The sequence below is a fragment of the Melozone crissalis genome, unplaced genomic scaffold (genome assembly GCF_028551555.1).
Source record: "Melozone crissalis strain CALT ecotype California unplaced genomic scaffold, PUWL_Pcris_2 ptg000059l_1, whole genome shotgun sequence".
Lineage (NCBI taxonomy): Eukaryota > Metazoa > Chordata > Aves > Passeriformes > Passerellidae > Melozone > Melozone crissalis.
Window position 1 is genome coordinate 1,190,832 of NW_026535837.1, and position 16,670 is coordinate 1,207,501.

At 38.9% G+C, this 16,670-nt stretch overlaps 1 protein-coding gene across 1 annotated transcript in view; it reads right to left on the reverse strand.

The window, feature by feature from the left end:
• USP6NL (USP6 N-terminal like) overlaps positions 1 to 16,670 on the reverse strand; it is a 90,147-nt gene that overhangs the window by 43,360 nt on the left and 30,117 nt on the right. Inside the window, exons 2-3 of the mRNA XM_054287549.1 lie at positions 16,068 to 16,141; positions 13,547 to 13,629 (exon numbers count right to left, since the gene is read on the reverse strand). Of these exons, the coding sequence (XP_054143524.1) occupies positions 13,547 to 13,629; positions 16,068 to 16,141 (157 nt within the window). The remainder of the gene's footprint in view (positions 1 to 13,546; positions 13,630 to 16,067; positions 16,142 to 16,670) is intronic.

Consider the following 16,670-nt stretch of genomic DNA (forward strand, 5'->3'; position numbering starts at 1 on the left):
ACTCAGGATCTCCACCCATGGCCCTCACTGGTGGTGACCTGCAGCACCAGCCCAAAGCCATCCTCCCATCTTTCAGTCTGGACTATTTCCACCTTCTGCTGAGTCTCTAAGGTCAAAGACAAGACTTCATTTATTAAACCTGATTGAAAGTGCCTTTTTTTATTATGTTGTAATAGATGAATGGATTTTACATCTTTAAATCCACCACACTGGCTAACACAGGTTTTCATGAATGTTTCAAGAAAACTTTTTTTAAAATTATGTCAAATGCATAATCATTTCTCACTTCAGAACATTAAATATGCAGATCTATGGTTCTGACCATTACAGCATGTGTTGTAATTAACCTCCTTGAGCAACAGTGGTAGTTGAAATAAATTAAAAAGTCTAAGACTTACCAAGCTTACAGTCCCCTACCTACCACTGCTGTTTAAATCAGTAATCTTTAAAGAGCACTTTGATGTATTTGTTCAATACAAACACAAGGAAAGACTTTCTTGTATTACACACTCAACAGATTTATTGTTTTCCTATATTTGTATTTGAATCCCAAGTATGTTCCCTGCTGACTCAAATCACAGCATTTTCCTGTTTCTGGTTTGGCTTAAGTTTAAGAAATGTAAAGCCTCCTCTGTCCTTTGCAGCTTCAGTTGAGGATGGAAGATATTTTAGTGCAATAATCAACCTTGGTACACCTATCACCCCAGAACTCCAAATTCCAGAGGATCAATTCATTACTTCACAGTTACAAGCTGGACAAGGTCTAACAACAAAATTTTCACTGAGGAAAAAAAAAAGTGGCAAAAATTGACCACAATAAGACCAAAAATACTACAAAGCCTGAAGAACTGTAATGTTCAAAATCTTTTGGTATATTTTTATTTATCAATTTCTATTTTAGAACTGACCAGGGCACTGTGAAGAACTTTGGGGCTTGTTATCATGAAATATTTGTGGGAATAACTGTGATACACACAAGTCATCTAATTAAAAAGTCAATTACATTCAATATTTCTATATTACTGAACCCAGTGTAACACAGACATTAAAAAGATTTAATCTTCACAAACTCTGCCAAGCAGTACCCATGCATAAAGTTTTCTCAAACTATTACTAAATTATTCTCTCATGCTCTCCTCTAAGTGCAAGACTATCACCTTGTATCCCTGCAGAGAGTTTCATTTTAAATGAAAAGTATTTCAAAATCATATTTGGTGTCACATTTTCAATATAATCTGGGAGAAGTTTCTTGCAGAACACTGATCTTCATGGTCTCACTGAGTTCATCATAAAGAAACAAGTGGTGTGCATTCAGTTTGTTATTTGTGACACTTCTAAATGTTTAAATCCACGAGGAAAACATACTTGCTATTACTTATTTTGAAGGAAGTATTTTAAAAACTTTTTCAAAACAGTCATTTGTATCATTTTGAAACCTTCGTGATCAATAAATTTGTGAGGAAACATCCACAAAAACATCAGTAAGGTATAAAACTCAAAACCAAAAGTGATGTGAAATGAATTTGTAAGAGTGATCACACACAGGTAAGGTATGAGAAGGGAAGAATTCCCTTGACAGGTGTCTGAACACAAAGAGCTTTAGTACCAATGGAGTTGTCTTGCTGTACAATATGAAACTCAGATTGCTGAAGTAGCAACTTGCACCATTACAGTATCCAGATATATCAGGAAAAAGTAAATCTTCCCAAATAGGTACAGTTTTAAATTGTGTGATTTGTCAGGAGTGAGGTGTAGGAGTCTATGGCTTTAGTAGACACAAAAAAAATGAGAATACTCACACTGGGAAAACAATTCTACAGCAATAAACACACTAACAAGGTGCTCCATTAGGTCTGCCTCCCCTCAGTGTCTGATGCATGGCACACAAAGCTGTCAGGGCAATATGGGGCATTATGGATATGTACAACAGGGCTTGGCAACAGAATCACCTTCAAGGTAATTTGCAGAGGAATCCTGACTATGAATAGTGCTTCAATCTTCCAGCTTTTTAAAGGAAATTAAAGCAAAAGTGTTGTTTTCAAAATCAATAATATATGGAAAATATTTCTAAAAATATTAAGGAGAAGATAAGAAAGCTGTTGTTTTTCACAGATAAAATTCTATGGCTCACTTCCCTCTTTCTATCTCACAATGTACTTACAAACTCACAATTTTGATTGAGTCTGTCTCAGAATAATTGGAGCTCTGCTACTGTAATCATTCACTTGGAATTTTCACTGAACAACCTCTGCACAGTATGGGGGTAGTGACTACAGCAGATTAAAAAACAGCTTTCAGAAGTTTTGTTAAAATTCATAAGCAAGCCAAAGCAATTAATTAACATATGGGATAAGCCAGTGTGACATTCCACAATATAATTATCAGGAAACATGCTGCAAGAAAGGATTTAATGCTGGCAAAAGGTTGGACCACATGTGATTTTGTGCCTAGGTTTTATTTGCAATTATTATTTGTGGATTCTGTGGATGTTGCTGCCAATTTGCACAGCCCAGTGCCGTGAACATGTAGCTCCTGTCCAGAAAGCTTCAAGCAATGTGAACTGTAAGAGATGAGACAAAATAAAATTCAAGTTTTATCAAATTCAACTAAATCTCAAAATGGTGACTTTTTGGTAAAGTACTTGGCTGCTTGAAAGATGACTTTGTTAAGTTTTTATTGCCAAAATGAAAAATTATCACGAAATTCATAGCAAAAAACATAGGACTGTATTTTCACTGCCAAATACTAAAAATATGTGCTGTCCTCTCTTTTTAGTGGAAAGCTGTGTTCTATATGAAAACTTGAAAGTTTCCCCAGCATGGAATCAGAACACCTTTGAGAAAATTTATAATCTGCTGAACTGAGCACATCAGCATTTCTAGTGATTTTTGATGTCACTTTAATTGCACATAAATGAACACTGAGGTTAAAAATGTCTTCTCAGAATCAAGTTTTTATAGAAAGATAAAAATTAGCCTAAGCTACTTTAAAATTCCCAAGAGTCTAAAAGGCAAATGAAAGAGAATGCCTTGCTTCTAATTTACATTTGATAAATGTCTAAAACACCTAGGATTTTCTCCTTAAACACATAGCTCCTGTTTTGAAGTACTGCTCAAAGGTTCCTTCCTGTGCACATCATTTACACCATAAATTAACAGAGATCCATGGTTTGCATGTTGGCAGCTCCATCTGCATTAAAATTCATGTGCTATGCAAAGCATATTTGAACATGAATTACCTGAGATGGGATTGTTCCAGCAATATCTACTTGCTCACTGCTGAAGTTCAAAGCATTCTGTACCTACACTTGCTTCTTTGAGAAATAAAACTTCAGTGGTCTCAAATCCCATTCTGGTGGGTCCTTCATTGGGTCAAGAGAAGCAGCATCTTTGCACTTCTAAAAACTGTCCCCCTTCAGCATCCTTTACAACCTGTGCCACTGTGGCCATTCTCCACATTCAGCTGCCTTCATCTTCTGGAAATGCTAAATTTAGTAGGAAATGAATGAGGTAATAATGATCATGCTGCCTACTTATGTTTTAGAGCTTAAGCAGTAACTCAAAGCCATTGCATATCACTTTATGAATGTTGTATAAATTAAACCATATTAACATAGTCAATCATTTTTTTCAGCTCTGATACCTAATAGCTCTTTTCATACAAGGAAGTACTTTATGAATTCCTAGTACACACTGGATGATCTTTTACTGAAATCAAGCAGCACCAGCTGTTAACAAAAAACCACATTATTTGTCCTTAGTTGGCAGAATTATCCTGCAGCTTATTTTTGTGTTTGCCATCAAATCTGCAGGATTGCATTCACCTCATTTCCTTCTGTATCTGCAGGGGATTGCTGAAGTGACAGCCTGGACTAACTCAGCTGAAAGAATGGATTTAAAATTCAAATTTCAACTCTAGTCCTAAGAATAAGCTTAGAATCAAGCTAAGCCAAAGAAAGGGGTAACCCTGTGACACAGATTTAGGAAAGAAAAGAAGATCATTCTGAATTACAGCAAATAACAACAAAACATTTCCTCCTTCCACATGATGACCATGCATGAAATGAAAGTGAGAGAAGAACCACACACTAGATCACCACAGTAACACAAGGGGATAGGAAAGACAAAAAACTAAAGAGAAGAACATATTAAATAATGTTGCAAAAGAAATGAAATGCACAGTCCAAGTCAGAAAAATTCATTGGTAATTTCTAGACATGTTAACTTCAAGGTACTTCCTTCTTCTGGTGAAGTCCTACCACTAAATACACAAGTGATGTGCAAATATATGCAATTGCAAAGCTCACAGGTGACCAGCAGAGAGTAGTTCTGGCTCCTCTCCCTTTGCTACATCTGGTTTATACAATTTTTTATACCATTTTCATGAAATAGGTTTGAAAAAACAATCACTATTCCCCATCAGTCCGACAAAGAATACCTGTTAAAACGGCAAGTGTGAGAAAAAGTGAACAACAGAGGCACTGAAGACTTCCTTGTAGTAACCAAAACACCTTCTAAAGCAACACTTCTGACCACATGCCCTTGCAAAAATGAGACTTCACTTTAAGGAAGCAAATACTGCAAACTGCCATGCACAGCTCATGCTTTTGGACACAAGCTCAAATGCATGCATGCAAAAATACTCACAACACAACCTCCACCAAAATCCACCACCAGACAAATTCACAGAGCAGAGCTTCCACCATGGAAGCAGAGCTGTAAACTCAGTCAGAATGGACAGAACTAAGCAAATTTTACAGCAGCTCCAATGCACTCTTCCACTGTCAAGGATGTTTAGATAAAATTACCTAATTATCCTGGTCTCTGAACCAGCCTCACCACTGCACAACTGCATAGTAAGCAAGGATTCATTTCAATGTAGCAGGAATTCCTAACTGATAAATCATGTGTTTGCTGTGTTTTCAAAACAGGTTTTGTCACACAGAAATGCAATTAAAATATTGTAAAAGCAGTTCCCCTTGAAAGCATACAAAGAGAGGGGAAAAAAAAGAAAGGATTTGTCTGATGCTAGGAAGATGGACCTAAAAAAAGCATTTTGAATCTCAATAACCAGCCCAAGAAAACTGCCACTTCTCTCCAAAAAATAAAGATAATATCCTCAGGGTATATCAGGGCAAAAGGAAAGAATGTTAAACAGAGCTGAAATTTGTGGGGTTTTTTTAACAGCAGTTCCTCAATATGATTAGCAATGAATATTCAGCAGCAAAATCAGTCAAGGCAAGTGTGTCACACATTAGAAGGCAGAATCCATGGCACATAATACAAGATTCCAATGGAGAGAAGAGAATTCAGCAGAGTTCCCATGGTAAATCTTTATAATGCCTCATGAAAAACTCTAGACAGTCAAAATGAGGCATATTTGTATACTTAGGAAAAAGAGAAGAGAAACACAACTTTTCTCTACTAAGAGAGATCTGAACTTTTTTTTAAATAAAGATTTGACTTTGGCAGCTGAGAGAGGCTGAGCTTGGCACACTTCTTCCCAAGGGAGGGAAGAGTTTAGCCCCTCTCCTGACAAGAGGGTCTGACCCTGTCTCACAAAGCTGAGGAGAAGAAAATGACAGCAAGCCCCTGCTGAATGACCAGCAGAAATAAAATGCAATAAGACTGACATTTATAATTGCAGTGTTAGGAATAAACATTTCATTGCTATTTCAGTACATCACCACATCACTTAACATGTTTGGCAATATTTACTGTGCCTAGAAAATTAAGAATTGTGGCTCCATGTCACTGTGAACAGTAACTTTGCAACTCTTCTCATTGCCTTGGAGCTCTTTCCCTGAACTCTGATGTGCAGGTTCATGGCCTTAAAAGGAAATGGCTTTAAATTGAGGCAAAGGAGATTAGATTAGATTAGATATTAGAAAAAAAATTCACTTTTAGGGTGGTCAGGCATTGTAACAGGTTGCCCAAGGAGGTGGTGGAGTCACCATCCCTGGAGGTGTTTAAGAGGCTCCTGGATCTGGCACTGGGTGATGTGGTTTGGTGGTTATGGGGTTCCAGTGATGGTGCTGGGCTTACTGCTTGTCTCTTCCAACCCTGATTCCATGACTCTCCTACTAAAACTTTGAAATTATAATTATATAAAATCTTTTTTTTCTTTTTGAATGTCACTTGATTATTACCAAATTACATCAATCATGCTTTTCTTTCTTTCTTGTTCATTCTTTCTTGTTCTTTCTTTCTCTTACCCAAAATCTCAGCATAACTTCTTTTGCTGCCAAGAACCCTCAGAGACCTGTCCTCACAGCTCTTATCAGCAGAGAATTCACTCATGTACCCACCCAAATCAGCAGGGAGAGCTGTGCAAGAGTTATTGCTCTTGGCCATGAGGTTCAACAGGCACACAGGAGAAAACACCAAGGAATGCACACGGAATACTTCAGAGACAAGGACTATTTTCCAGCAAGGCTACATACAAATTACCAAGAAATAGAATCTGAGAGGAGATACCTGGTTGCTCACTCTGTTAAAAAGTTCAGGGCAAAATAATAATACTGGAGGAAAAAAAAATCAATAGCTTCATTTGGAGATATTTAATGGAGTATCTCATTCCTTGACTGAGCTCTCAGTTTCTCTGCTCCCCTAACTCATTTTTGGAGCATGCTTTAGGAATGCATTGGTGCCAATAAAAATGCACTATGCTTTTTAAAGAGTGAAGTTTGATGGAAAAGAGCAGGTAGGTCTCATGTCAGCAAAAGGAAGAATGAATTCTGCTATTTGAAAAGTGCCTCTGGCAATGTGACAATCTCCATCATTAGCACACTATTCTCAAAGCATGTTCTCTGCTTTAACAGGCTCATGGGATAAAGACTAAGGGTATGAGTCACATTCTCAGCTGCTGTGAATTAGTACAGTTCCATCAGAATCAGCACAGAGCTACTGTAAGAGTAACACAAGAATCTAACCCAAATTTTGGAGAGAGCCTCATGAATGGGGTGAGGGGCAGACCACATCTGTATTTTCTACCACTGGTATTTCTACTGTACCACTAAAGTCTTCGGGGGATAAAAACCCACTTGAACAACCTTGCAAAATAAACCTCCAATCTGCCCAGTCTCACCATGCTGATCCTGGAATATTTAGCACCATAACAGCATCTGCCACACTAAATATATATCCTAGTTTCCATTTACTGAGCAGGTAGTAAAAGGAAAAACATGTGTAAAGTGAATCACCCAAGTCAGACCACAAATTGTGACAATGTAAGTTATTGCTATAAGATAACAAGTATTAACATAAGTTAACACAAACCTTAACAGTAACAAGGTCTGCAAAGAACTGATATGGTGCAGGCTGAAGAAATAAAAGTACTCTTTAATTTTCTGAATGATGCCATGTCTGCTATGATTTTCACAGCTCATCACCAAAAGGTACCAGAACAATTCTGTTGCTGGCATTCATCGGGGAACAACAGAAATAAAAAAAGGTTTTGGGAAGTTGCAGTAAGTAAATTGCAGTTTTTTCTGTTATTTGTATTTCATAACTATTCATGTCTGAACACTTAAAACACTTTCTACACTAAAACACTTTCCACTTTCTGAAAATCTTCTTAGCTTTACTATTTCCCACAAGTATTTCGGTCAGAATCTGTATTTCCCAATGAGGAGTAGTAAAATTTGGACTTGCCCCAAATTCCAAAAACCATTATTTTTTTTTTATTTTTCTTAGAAAAGCAAAATTGTGGTCTTGAACTGTTTTCTTGTAAAAGAAAACAGAACATCTCCTTCTCAGCTGGGTGATATACAGAGAGAGAAATAGAAAAGAATCAGCAAGAATACACACACACAAAGAAGCTTTAAAAGACCAAATAATATAAATTCTAATTTACAGCTAAAAATGAAAAGTGTGGGACATTTTCTTTTTTAAAATTATTTTTGATCAGTCTCCAAATGATTGAAAGACTGAAATCTGTGTTCCAACAGGTACCAAAACAAATGAACCTGGCTGATGTTTCTTCATCACAGGGATGCTGTTCTATGCTCTACAAATTTCAGTAGAAAGCCCCTCAGGACCTGGAGTACAGTGCCCAGGGGTATGTTGGTGATGCTGCTCAGATTTGCCCAAATTTTCGCTTTCTGTGCCATTCTAGGAAGGCACTGAGGCCATTTGGCTCATCCTGCTCTGACTTTTGGCCTGGTGCTGAAAGGGCCAAAGAGGATCAGCTCTTTAAACTGGTGCTGACCTTTACAGTTGCAAAATGCTGCTCTCAGCTTCTCCCCTCCTTCAGGATCAGGACAAAGTTTGGGCTGTTTTGTAAATTCAATCAGCCAATGCTCTTGAGACCATTCAACCTAAACATTATGTGGGGCAGGGAATCAAGTTATTTTGTCCTTGTACTTAACTGGAGAGTTTAATAAATACAAAATAAAATACAAATACAAAATACAAATAATAAATACAAAAATAAATACAAGGATATATTCATGAATATATGTGATGTATCCATGGCTATATTCAAGGATATATTAACAAATGTATGTGTTTCAACTATAGTCAGTTAAAGCTTAAATTCTTATTTACTTAAACACTGGCATTTGAATTTCTTGCTTTCTTTTACTGTCTTAAGACCTCCAATAATTTTTAGCTATAAAAATAACTCATAAAATTGTGACTTCTAAATAGACAAATCAATATAGACATTACATAAACTGTCAGTTTAAAGAAATAAAATGACTTTTAAAACATTCCTAGCTGTAGTAGGGAACTTGTTATCACCCAACAAATAAGGTATTTATTTTAGTAGCTTTTTTATCAATTCCAAAGCAGCACCAAAACAACTAAATAATTCCAGGAGGGGGAAGGGGGAATTCCCAGAGCCTGAGGCATTACTGGAATGCCTGCTATGAGCTTCAAGACACTCAGAAACTCCTCCAGGTTTTTCTTTTTCCCTGAATGTACTCCCGTATCAATGACTGCTGATAGAAAAAATGCAAACACAAGTTATCTACAAGGTAAAGAAAAGGGCTGGTGAAAGAACAGCCCACACTGAAAATACAGAGGACATTTCATTTAAAACTTAGCCAGGTTCCAAGATGGGATAGAGAGGAACTGCTTTTTTGGGGGGTGCAGGGTCAACATTCATACAATGCTGACCAAAAAGACACAACATATCCAACAAGAGGGGGGGAAAAAAACGAAAAATGAAAAACTGAGCAAACAAACCCCTGATTTTTTATGAATACCAAACATATTCTGCCTTTCTCATTTCCAAAATCAGCTTAAACAGTTTTTGTTATGACTATCTGTGAAGAGGTCTTAGGCATTTCTCCCATTCCTAAAATAGTTGATTGCAGAATCATCTGTTACAGGCTAAGCCTTCTCTGAGCCCTGTGGGAGCCCCCAGAGAGGCTGCTGGGCCTCCATCAGCTGCAGCACAGCTCAAAGCCTCCATCTCCAGTGCTTCCTAGAAAAAAACATCCCATCTTATCAAAGTACTGGCACACTGGATATTCAGACACTGGTGCTGGATTTCAGAGGGAAAAATGCTCATTTTCAAATTGAATGGCACTTCTCACATCAGCCTGACTGCTCAGCAGTCCTGCACTGTCATGTGGAATCAGCAGCAGGATTTTCACTGGAAAACAAATTGCACTGAATGAGGACCATGCCTGAGGCTTTTCTGGGAAGGGATATTGCTGCCTTTTTTTTTAATATATATTTTTAGGTTTATTGGTAACCACACTGGGCTTGTATAAAATACACTGGTCTGCTCTGTCAATTCTCATGGTCATGACTAAGACAACACTGATGTGGGATTCTCTGAAAGAAACATTACAAAAGTTAATAGTTTTGGGTTTTTTTAATAGGCTATTCCATGTTATATGAATATTTATTTAATTGATGCATTAATTCAATATATTATTCCATGTATACCATGTATATCAGGTGACATGTATACCATGTATATCTGTATTAATTAAGAGGAACAATATCAATTGGAAAGAGAGAAGAGACTCATGGAAGGGGATGTTGAGAACATGGCTGGAGTGGGTGAAACACCATGTCAGGGTGGGGGAAGCCATGTAAGGCACAAGGAGCAGAAGGAGAAAATAAGCAAGAAACCAGGAGCAGCAGAAAGAAGTCATCATGTGCAGGAGCTCCTGCACTGCCTCACCAAAGGAATTGGGGTGATCCCAGGCTAACCCAGGACAAAAATCAAGAGAAGTTTGTCCTGGAGGCAGAGGGGAGAGAGGTGTTTCCTCCAGGTGTCTGATGCAGGGCTATGGTTTGGAGTGTTCCTAGCCAGCACCCAAGTCAGCAGTCAGAATGTCATTTTACCTGGCAGTAAATGATGCGAAATCCTCCAAGTTGAGTCTGGTTTGCCTGCAACACCCCATGGCTCAAATAAACCACAAGCCACCACTTCCCTATAGCCCTGCAACAACAGTAGCTGGTAAAGGCCAAGTTTTCTCCAAATTAGCTAATAATGAGAGCTTTACTATTCTGGTTCCTGCATGCCCCTACTGTACAATTTATGTTTGCAGCAGAGTAGCTCATAGCTGCTACAGTTTAGCCAGTGCCACTGAACAAACTCCTCCTAGCTGCATTTTGTTTTGCACACTCTGCTGTTGAACATCTCAAGAGACAGTCCCCTTGGGCTCCCCACAGGTTATTTCAGAGCTTAGCTTTGCTGGAAACCTTCTTCCTACATCCAACTTCCCTCTAAAACTTCCCTTTATTCATTTCAAATAAGTCTCATTATTATAATGCTCTGCTACTTCTCACTGAATACACTTTCTTGTTCCCTAAATTCATTAAATATTAACTCAGCTATATTTTTTTTGTTTTAAATAGCAATATTAATAACCTATCCATACCACTTTCCTTTTAATATCCAAAGTTAACTAGAGCATTCACATTGATTTGCAGAACTGCAAAATAAAGTACTGCAGCAAACAAATTAAATTGTGTTCTGAAGGCAGCAGCTACTAAAAATTTAAGACAATACTGGGTAAAGATAGACCTAACTCCTGTAAACAGTAAATACTACATCACTTAGAATTGTGATGCCAGATACCTCAACTGAGGGTCTTAAACACAGGTTAAAATGACTTATTTTACTTGAAGGGAAATGTTTTATCTGTTTCAAATCATAATCCAATTCCTCCACTGGTAAATAAAAAGGCACTTTCCCTCTACCTCTCAGTCCTCTGAGTTAAACCTGAACCCACTTCTACTGGTATGGCAAGAAGGTTAAGTCTTCAGGTCCCTCAAGTTTACAAATTCCCAGTTTGATACACAAAGAAGGACACTGGGACACCACAAGAATTGCAGATTAAGACCAAAACCGCTCTTGAAATGTCTCCAGCCTTTACATTCTCCCATATTCTACCCAGTGGCAAGTCACACATGCAGCCTGAGTGCTTCATTCCCTCAAAATTATCTTTTCTGGCCTATCAGCAATCAGCTGAACTTTGAATGGCCCCTTCACAGAGCCAAGGAAAGCTGCAAACAGGACACAGACAAGGAAAAATAGAAAACCACTGATAGTAATCAAAGCCTATTGTACTTGAGAAAACAAGCCCTAATTTTGTATCAGGTCCCTCACACCCAGCACCCTCCTGACACAAAAGACACCTCTCTTAGTATTTCAAATGTCAATATAAACAAGATTACAAATCCCTGTAGACCTTAACAATGACACTAAGTTTGGTACTGCCTCAGATTTTGTTTTCAGTGTGCATCAGCCTGTCTGCTAACTTACACTGTAAACACCTGAGAGATTGTAGGGAATTGTGGCTCTCAGGGATAACAAACTTTTGAGGGTTTTGGTACATCCTGCTGCATTTCAAATCTCACAGAACAGGAGTTTCTTTCTGTCACAGCAGGCCCGGTATGACAGCACACATGACCCAGACCATAGTTAAAATCTACAGTGCAATATAAATTGTCATTTCAAGGAAGGACAGTTGATTTGTTTATCCTAATTATATCCCTTCTATTAGGAAAGATTTTGCTTCTCAGGAAAATAAAAACATCATTTGCAACACACTGAATTTCTCTTAAGCAATCATAAAGCAGCCCTGAGAGCACTCTCTGGTGAAATCTGCCCTGTAACAAGACATGGATAAGCCACAAATAGGCACAATTAGTGAAGGGATAATCTGCATACACTGTTAACCTGTACAGTCTTTATGTAATTTAAATCTTTCAGCTTTCAGCCCTTGAAGCTGACTATACAGAGAATTAATTCTGTGTTGGGGAGTAGGGATGTTCCTGGGCAAGGGGAACATGTGGGTAATGACTGAACAGCAGCAGCAAGTGGAGAGGACCTGAGGAACAACTTTCTACAGCTCACACATAAATATGGAAATATCACAATCCAGGTGACAGGAAAAGCTCAGGAGTCAGAGGTGAACCCTGCAGTGTCTTCCATTACCTCTGCCCCAGAAATAAAATAACTCTGACATCCTTTCTCCATTAGGAATGCTACAACTGCAGGCACGTGGTGCTGCAGCTGGGCTTTCCCCACACAAGGACCCCTTTGTGTGAAAAACATCTCCTGGAATGTCACACAGCAAATCAACTCACCCCAGTGAAGCACAGTCTGCAGGTAAAGATGACTTTTAACTGACAGCTTGTAAAAACAATAATATTGCAAAAAGGAAAAAGAGAAGGAAAAAAACTCCTCCAAAAAACAGAACATAAACATCCCCCTTCCCAATACCATGAATTACATAGGTGTTACTGAGTTTTCCACTTATCACTGATTTTTCTGGATTTGAACTGCATTTCATGTATTCAAACAAAAAAGCCAAACACCAAGAACCTCAGAGAGGCCTAACAGCACCAGAAGTAGCAGGTCAGCTGTGTTCAGTTTCTGCAAGCTGCATATTTACATCTGCCAACCACAAAAACCCTAAAACAATGTAATACTCTAATCTTCTATTTGCCAAAAAGGAACAGATTATGTTACAAAGGAGGCACCTGTAGGGGAACTGCATGTGGCCTCTGGCATTTTCTGATTTAAAGCTGATTCAATATTAGGTCCCAAATCAGCAGAGACTTCAGTAAGGTTAAAAAAATATATGAAGCCAAAATTTACTAAACTTTTATGGACTGAGATACACTTTTGCTCATATACAACCATTGAGTAAGCTTAATGTATTTAGATCTTTTTAAAATTAAACATTTTAACAAAATTTTTATAAATCCTTCCAAGAACTTCAAGTTTGTTTACACCCAACTAAGTTATTCACAACCAAAATTTATCTGCAATTCAGCTTGGAATATGTGTTTTGTAGACTACCAATTCTCATTCCCTAAAAAAATATTTTAAAACATTTCACTAAACATTTCACTCCCTCTGCAAGATCAAATTACAGAAATAAAAACCCAGATAGAAACTAAATTGAAAAGCACAGTGAAAGATTATCCAGCAGTAACACTTACACAGCAGTTTCCAAAATATCTATTAAAGGCATAAAAATACTTTAACCAAATAGACAATGCAATAAAGAGCCTGAATATTCATAGTAGCAAACTTTTAATCTTATTTTCTTTACAAGCTTGCTACTTACTGTAGAAAGCCAAATCTATCTGTGACTTTGTAAAGATGGTAGTCAGCATCTTCCCACGGTTCAATCTGAGCACCCTCACGTCCCTAAGGGGAAAGGAAAAAACAAAAAGCCAAATTATGTTTTATGACACAATAAATAAAGACACACAAGGGAGCATTCAACCACTGAAAGCATAAGCTTTGGGACACTTTGGGACATGGTGGCAGGAGGCTAGAGAAGGAGGAGGAGGAGGAGGACACCAGTCCTAACCACCCAAGAAGAAAGAGCAGAACACCTATCCCAGCCCTTACAAACAGTATTTTCATCACAGGAATTCTCTCTTGGTCACTGCTATACACAAAATACATTTCAAACAGAGTCACAGTAATCCCACACCTGCTGTTAAACTCCACAATAATGCATCAAGGTCCCCAGAGTGCCCTCTACTAGTTTCATTTCTCAAGCTCATCTTTCCTGAACAATCACCTGCAAGAGCACATCCTGCAGACAGTGCAAGCTGACTTGCAGCAGCTGTCAAACAATGCAGCACTGAGTTTCCCCTCAATTATGCATTCACCCATGTCCCATTCCTGCTCTCCAACTGCCAGTCTTGCAGAGGCTTGCAGAAGTTTAACCACATTTCAGCTCTGCCTGCTTCTGCTGTGGGCTATGCCCAGGTTACTGCTGTGAAATCAGGCCACCACCCAGAACACAAAGGGAATTGGGTTTGTGTGGCCTGGATTTAGTAGCAGGGGGATCCAGGGGTAGCTACTCCGAGAAGCTGCTCAAAGCCTCCTCCACATCCAACAGAGAAAGCCAGCTCCAATGGGGACTGCCACTGGCCATGGGCCAGGCCACACTGGAGCAGGTTTGGTGGCAGGACCTGTGACCCCACAGGGGACCCATGCTGGAGCTCCTGTGCCTGAAGGACTGACCCTGATGGAGGAACCAATGCTGGAGCAGCTCATGAAGAGCTGCAGCCCATGGGAAGGACCCACTCTGAAGAGTTCATGGAGAACTTCAGCCTATGGGAGGGACTCCCCACCGGGAAAAGGGAAGAGTTGAAGGAGTCAAACCCTCAAGCAGGAAGGATGTCACAGACATGCTTTATGAAAAATCCTTTCCTTAGGATTTTTTCTCCTGAGAAGCTGAGAGGCCTCAGGAACAAAATGTAAACATTGATTATCTGCTGCTGTGGAATGCAACAGGTGCATCTGTGATTGGTCTCTTGTGCTTGTTTCTAATTAATGGCCAATCACAGCCCAGCTGTCCGGACTGTCTCAGTCAGTCACAAACCTTTGTTATCATTCCTATTCTATTCTTAGCCAGCCTTCTGATGGAATCCTTTCTTCTATTCTTTTAGTATAGTTTTTATGTAATATATATCATAAAATCATAAATGAAGCCTTCTGAAACATGGAGTCAGATCCTCGTCCCTTCCCTCATCCTAAGACCCCTGTGAACACAGTCACAGAAAGAGTCACAGAAACCATGTGGGATGAACTGACCACAGCCCCCATTCCCCATCCTCCTGCACTGCTCAGGTGGAGGAGGTAGAGAAAACTGGGAGCAAAGCTAAGCCCAGGAAGAAGGGAGGGTTCGGGAGAAAACGTTTTTGATCCAGTGTTTATTTTCTTATTGTCCTACTCTGATTTGATTGGTAATAAATTAAACTGATTTCCTCAACTCAGGTCTGCTTTGCCCATGACAGTCACTGGTGAAGGATCTCTCCCTGCCTTTATCCCAACTCAGGAGCCTTTTGTTACATTTTCTGTCCCCTGCCCAGCTGAGGTGGCAGTGCCTGAGCAGCTTTGAGCAGCAGCTGGTGTCAGCCTGCCCCACACAAGCAGGTTTATCCTCAGTCCAGGGTGAGCCACTCATTTACTGGTGGTTTGCACAGTGTGCAGTAATTCTGGGACATGAAACATTCCATGAACTCCACAAACAAGGCTATTGCTCTGTACTCCAGTGACACTTAAAAAGTCCATAAGTGGTACAAAAATACCTGACCACTGTGTAAGCATCCTAGGCACAGTCTGTGCCAGGCTTTTCCTGACAAGGGGTCCAAGAACAAACATGGTATGACCAGGGATTTCTTTAGATCCCCACAAGATGAGAAACAATCCAGCTCACTCATCTTTTACTTTTTCTGCTATGATTTCAGTGTTTGTACTACCTTAATAAAAGATTAAATAAATTAAAAGTAAAATGAGAGTCCTTCTGATGTCACATATCTGTGAGATATGTGAGCATCCTCAAACACCCCACCTTCAGTACTTCTAATACAATATACTCCCTGAAATAGTCCCAAAGTAACTTGCTATGCACCTGAAAAATGACTTGATTGAGTCATTATCCAGAATATCCCCCATGGAGAGAGAGTTTAATTCACCCAGAGGCCAGTGTACCATTAAACACCAGATTAGTACCCAACAGAGTATTTTAAACAACAGCTAGCTGGAATCATGATTCACTTTTTAAACAGACATATTATGAAGATTCATTATAAAATGTCTTTTAAATGACTAAAAAGTTCACTTACTCTGTCATACTTGGCAACTATCTCCGCTCGTTCCTGGGCAAGTTTGACAGCAGCATCCTGCTCAGCATCTGCACCTGCAGAGGAATTAAAACCAGGTTATTCAGATTTTCTCCCTTGTGAAAAAACAACTGCAGCCAAATACTTGGAAAATCAACTTCAGGGAGACTACTTCAACAGAGGAATGCCAAAACTGTTGTGTCAAAGGAAAATATGACCTTGGTACATGTCCTGAATATTGCTCAAAGCAAAGTACAGTTACTGCACAGTATGTTAATTGCTAAGTTTAGAATATTTCTGATTTTCCACCAATGTAGATATTAAATACAGTAATGAAATAATTCTGCACAACCCACTAACTGAAAGGCTGAAGAAAGTACTAAAGGCCACTAATTGGCAATTCCACAAACATTCTAATAGCAAAGAAAGCTGAAACATTCACTACTGGCTTAAAACAAAATTGTGAAGTAATTACAGGATTTGTAGAGATTTTGGAATACTGAAGAAGTACTGCATGGTTTCTTGGAAATAGCCTACTTATTTCTCAGAAAACAGGGAAGGATGTCATTACAGTGTCAGAACTGCAACTTGGGCAACCCAGAGCTG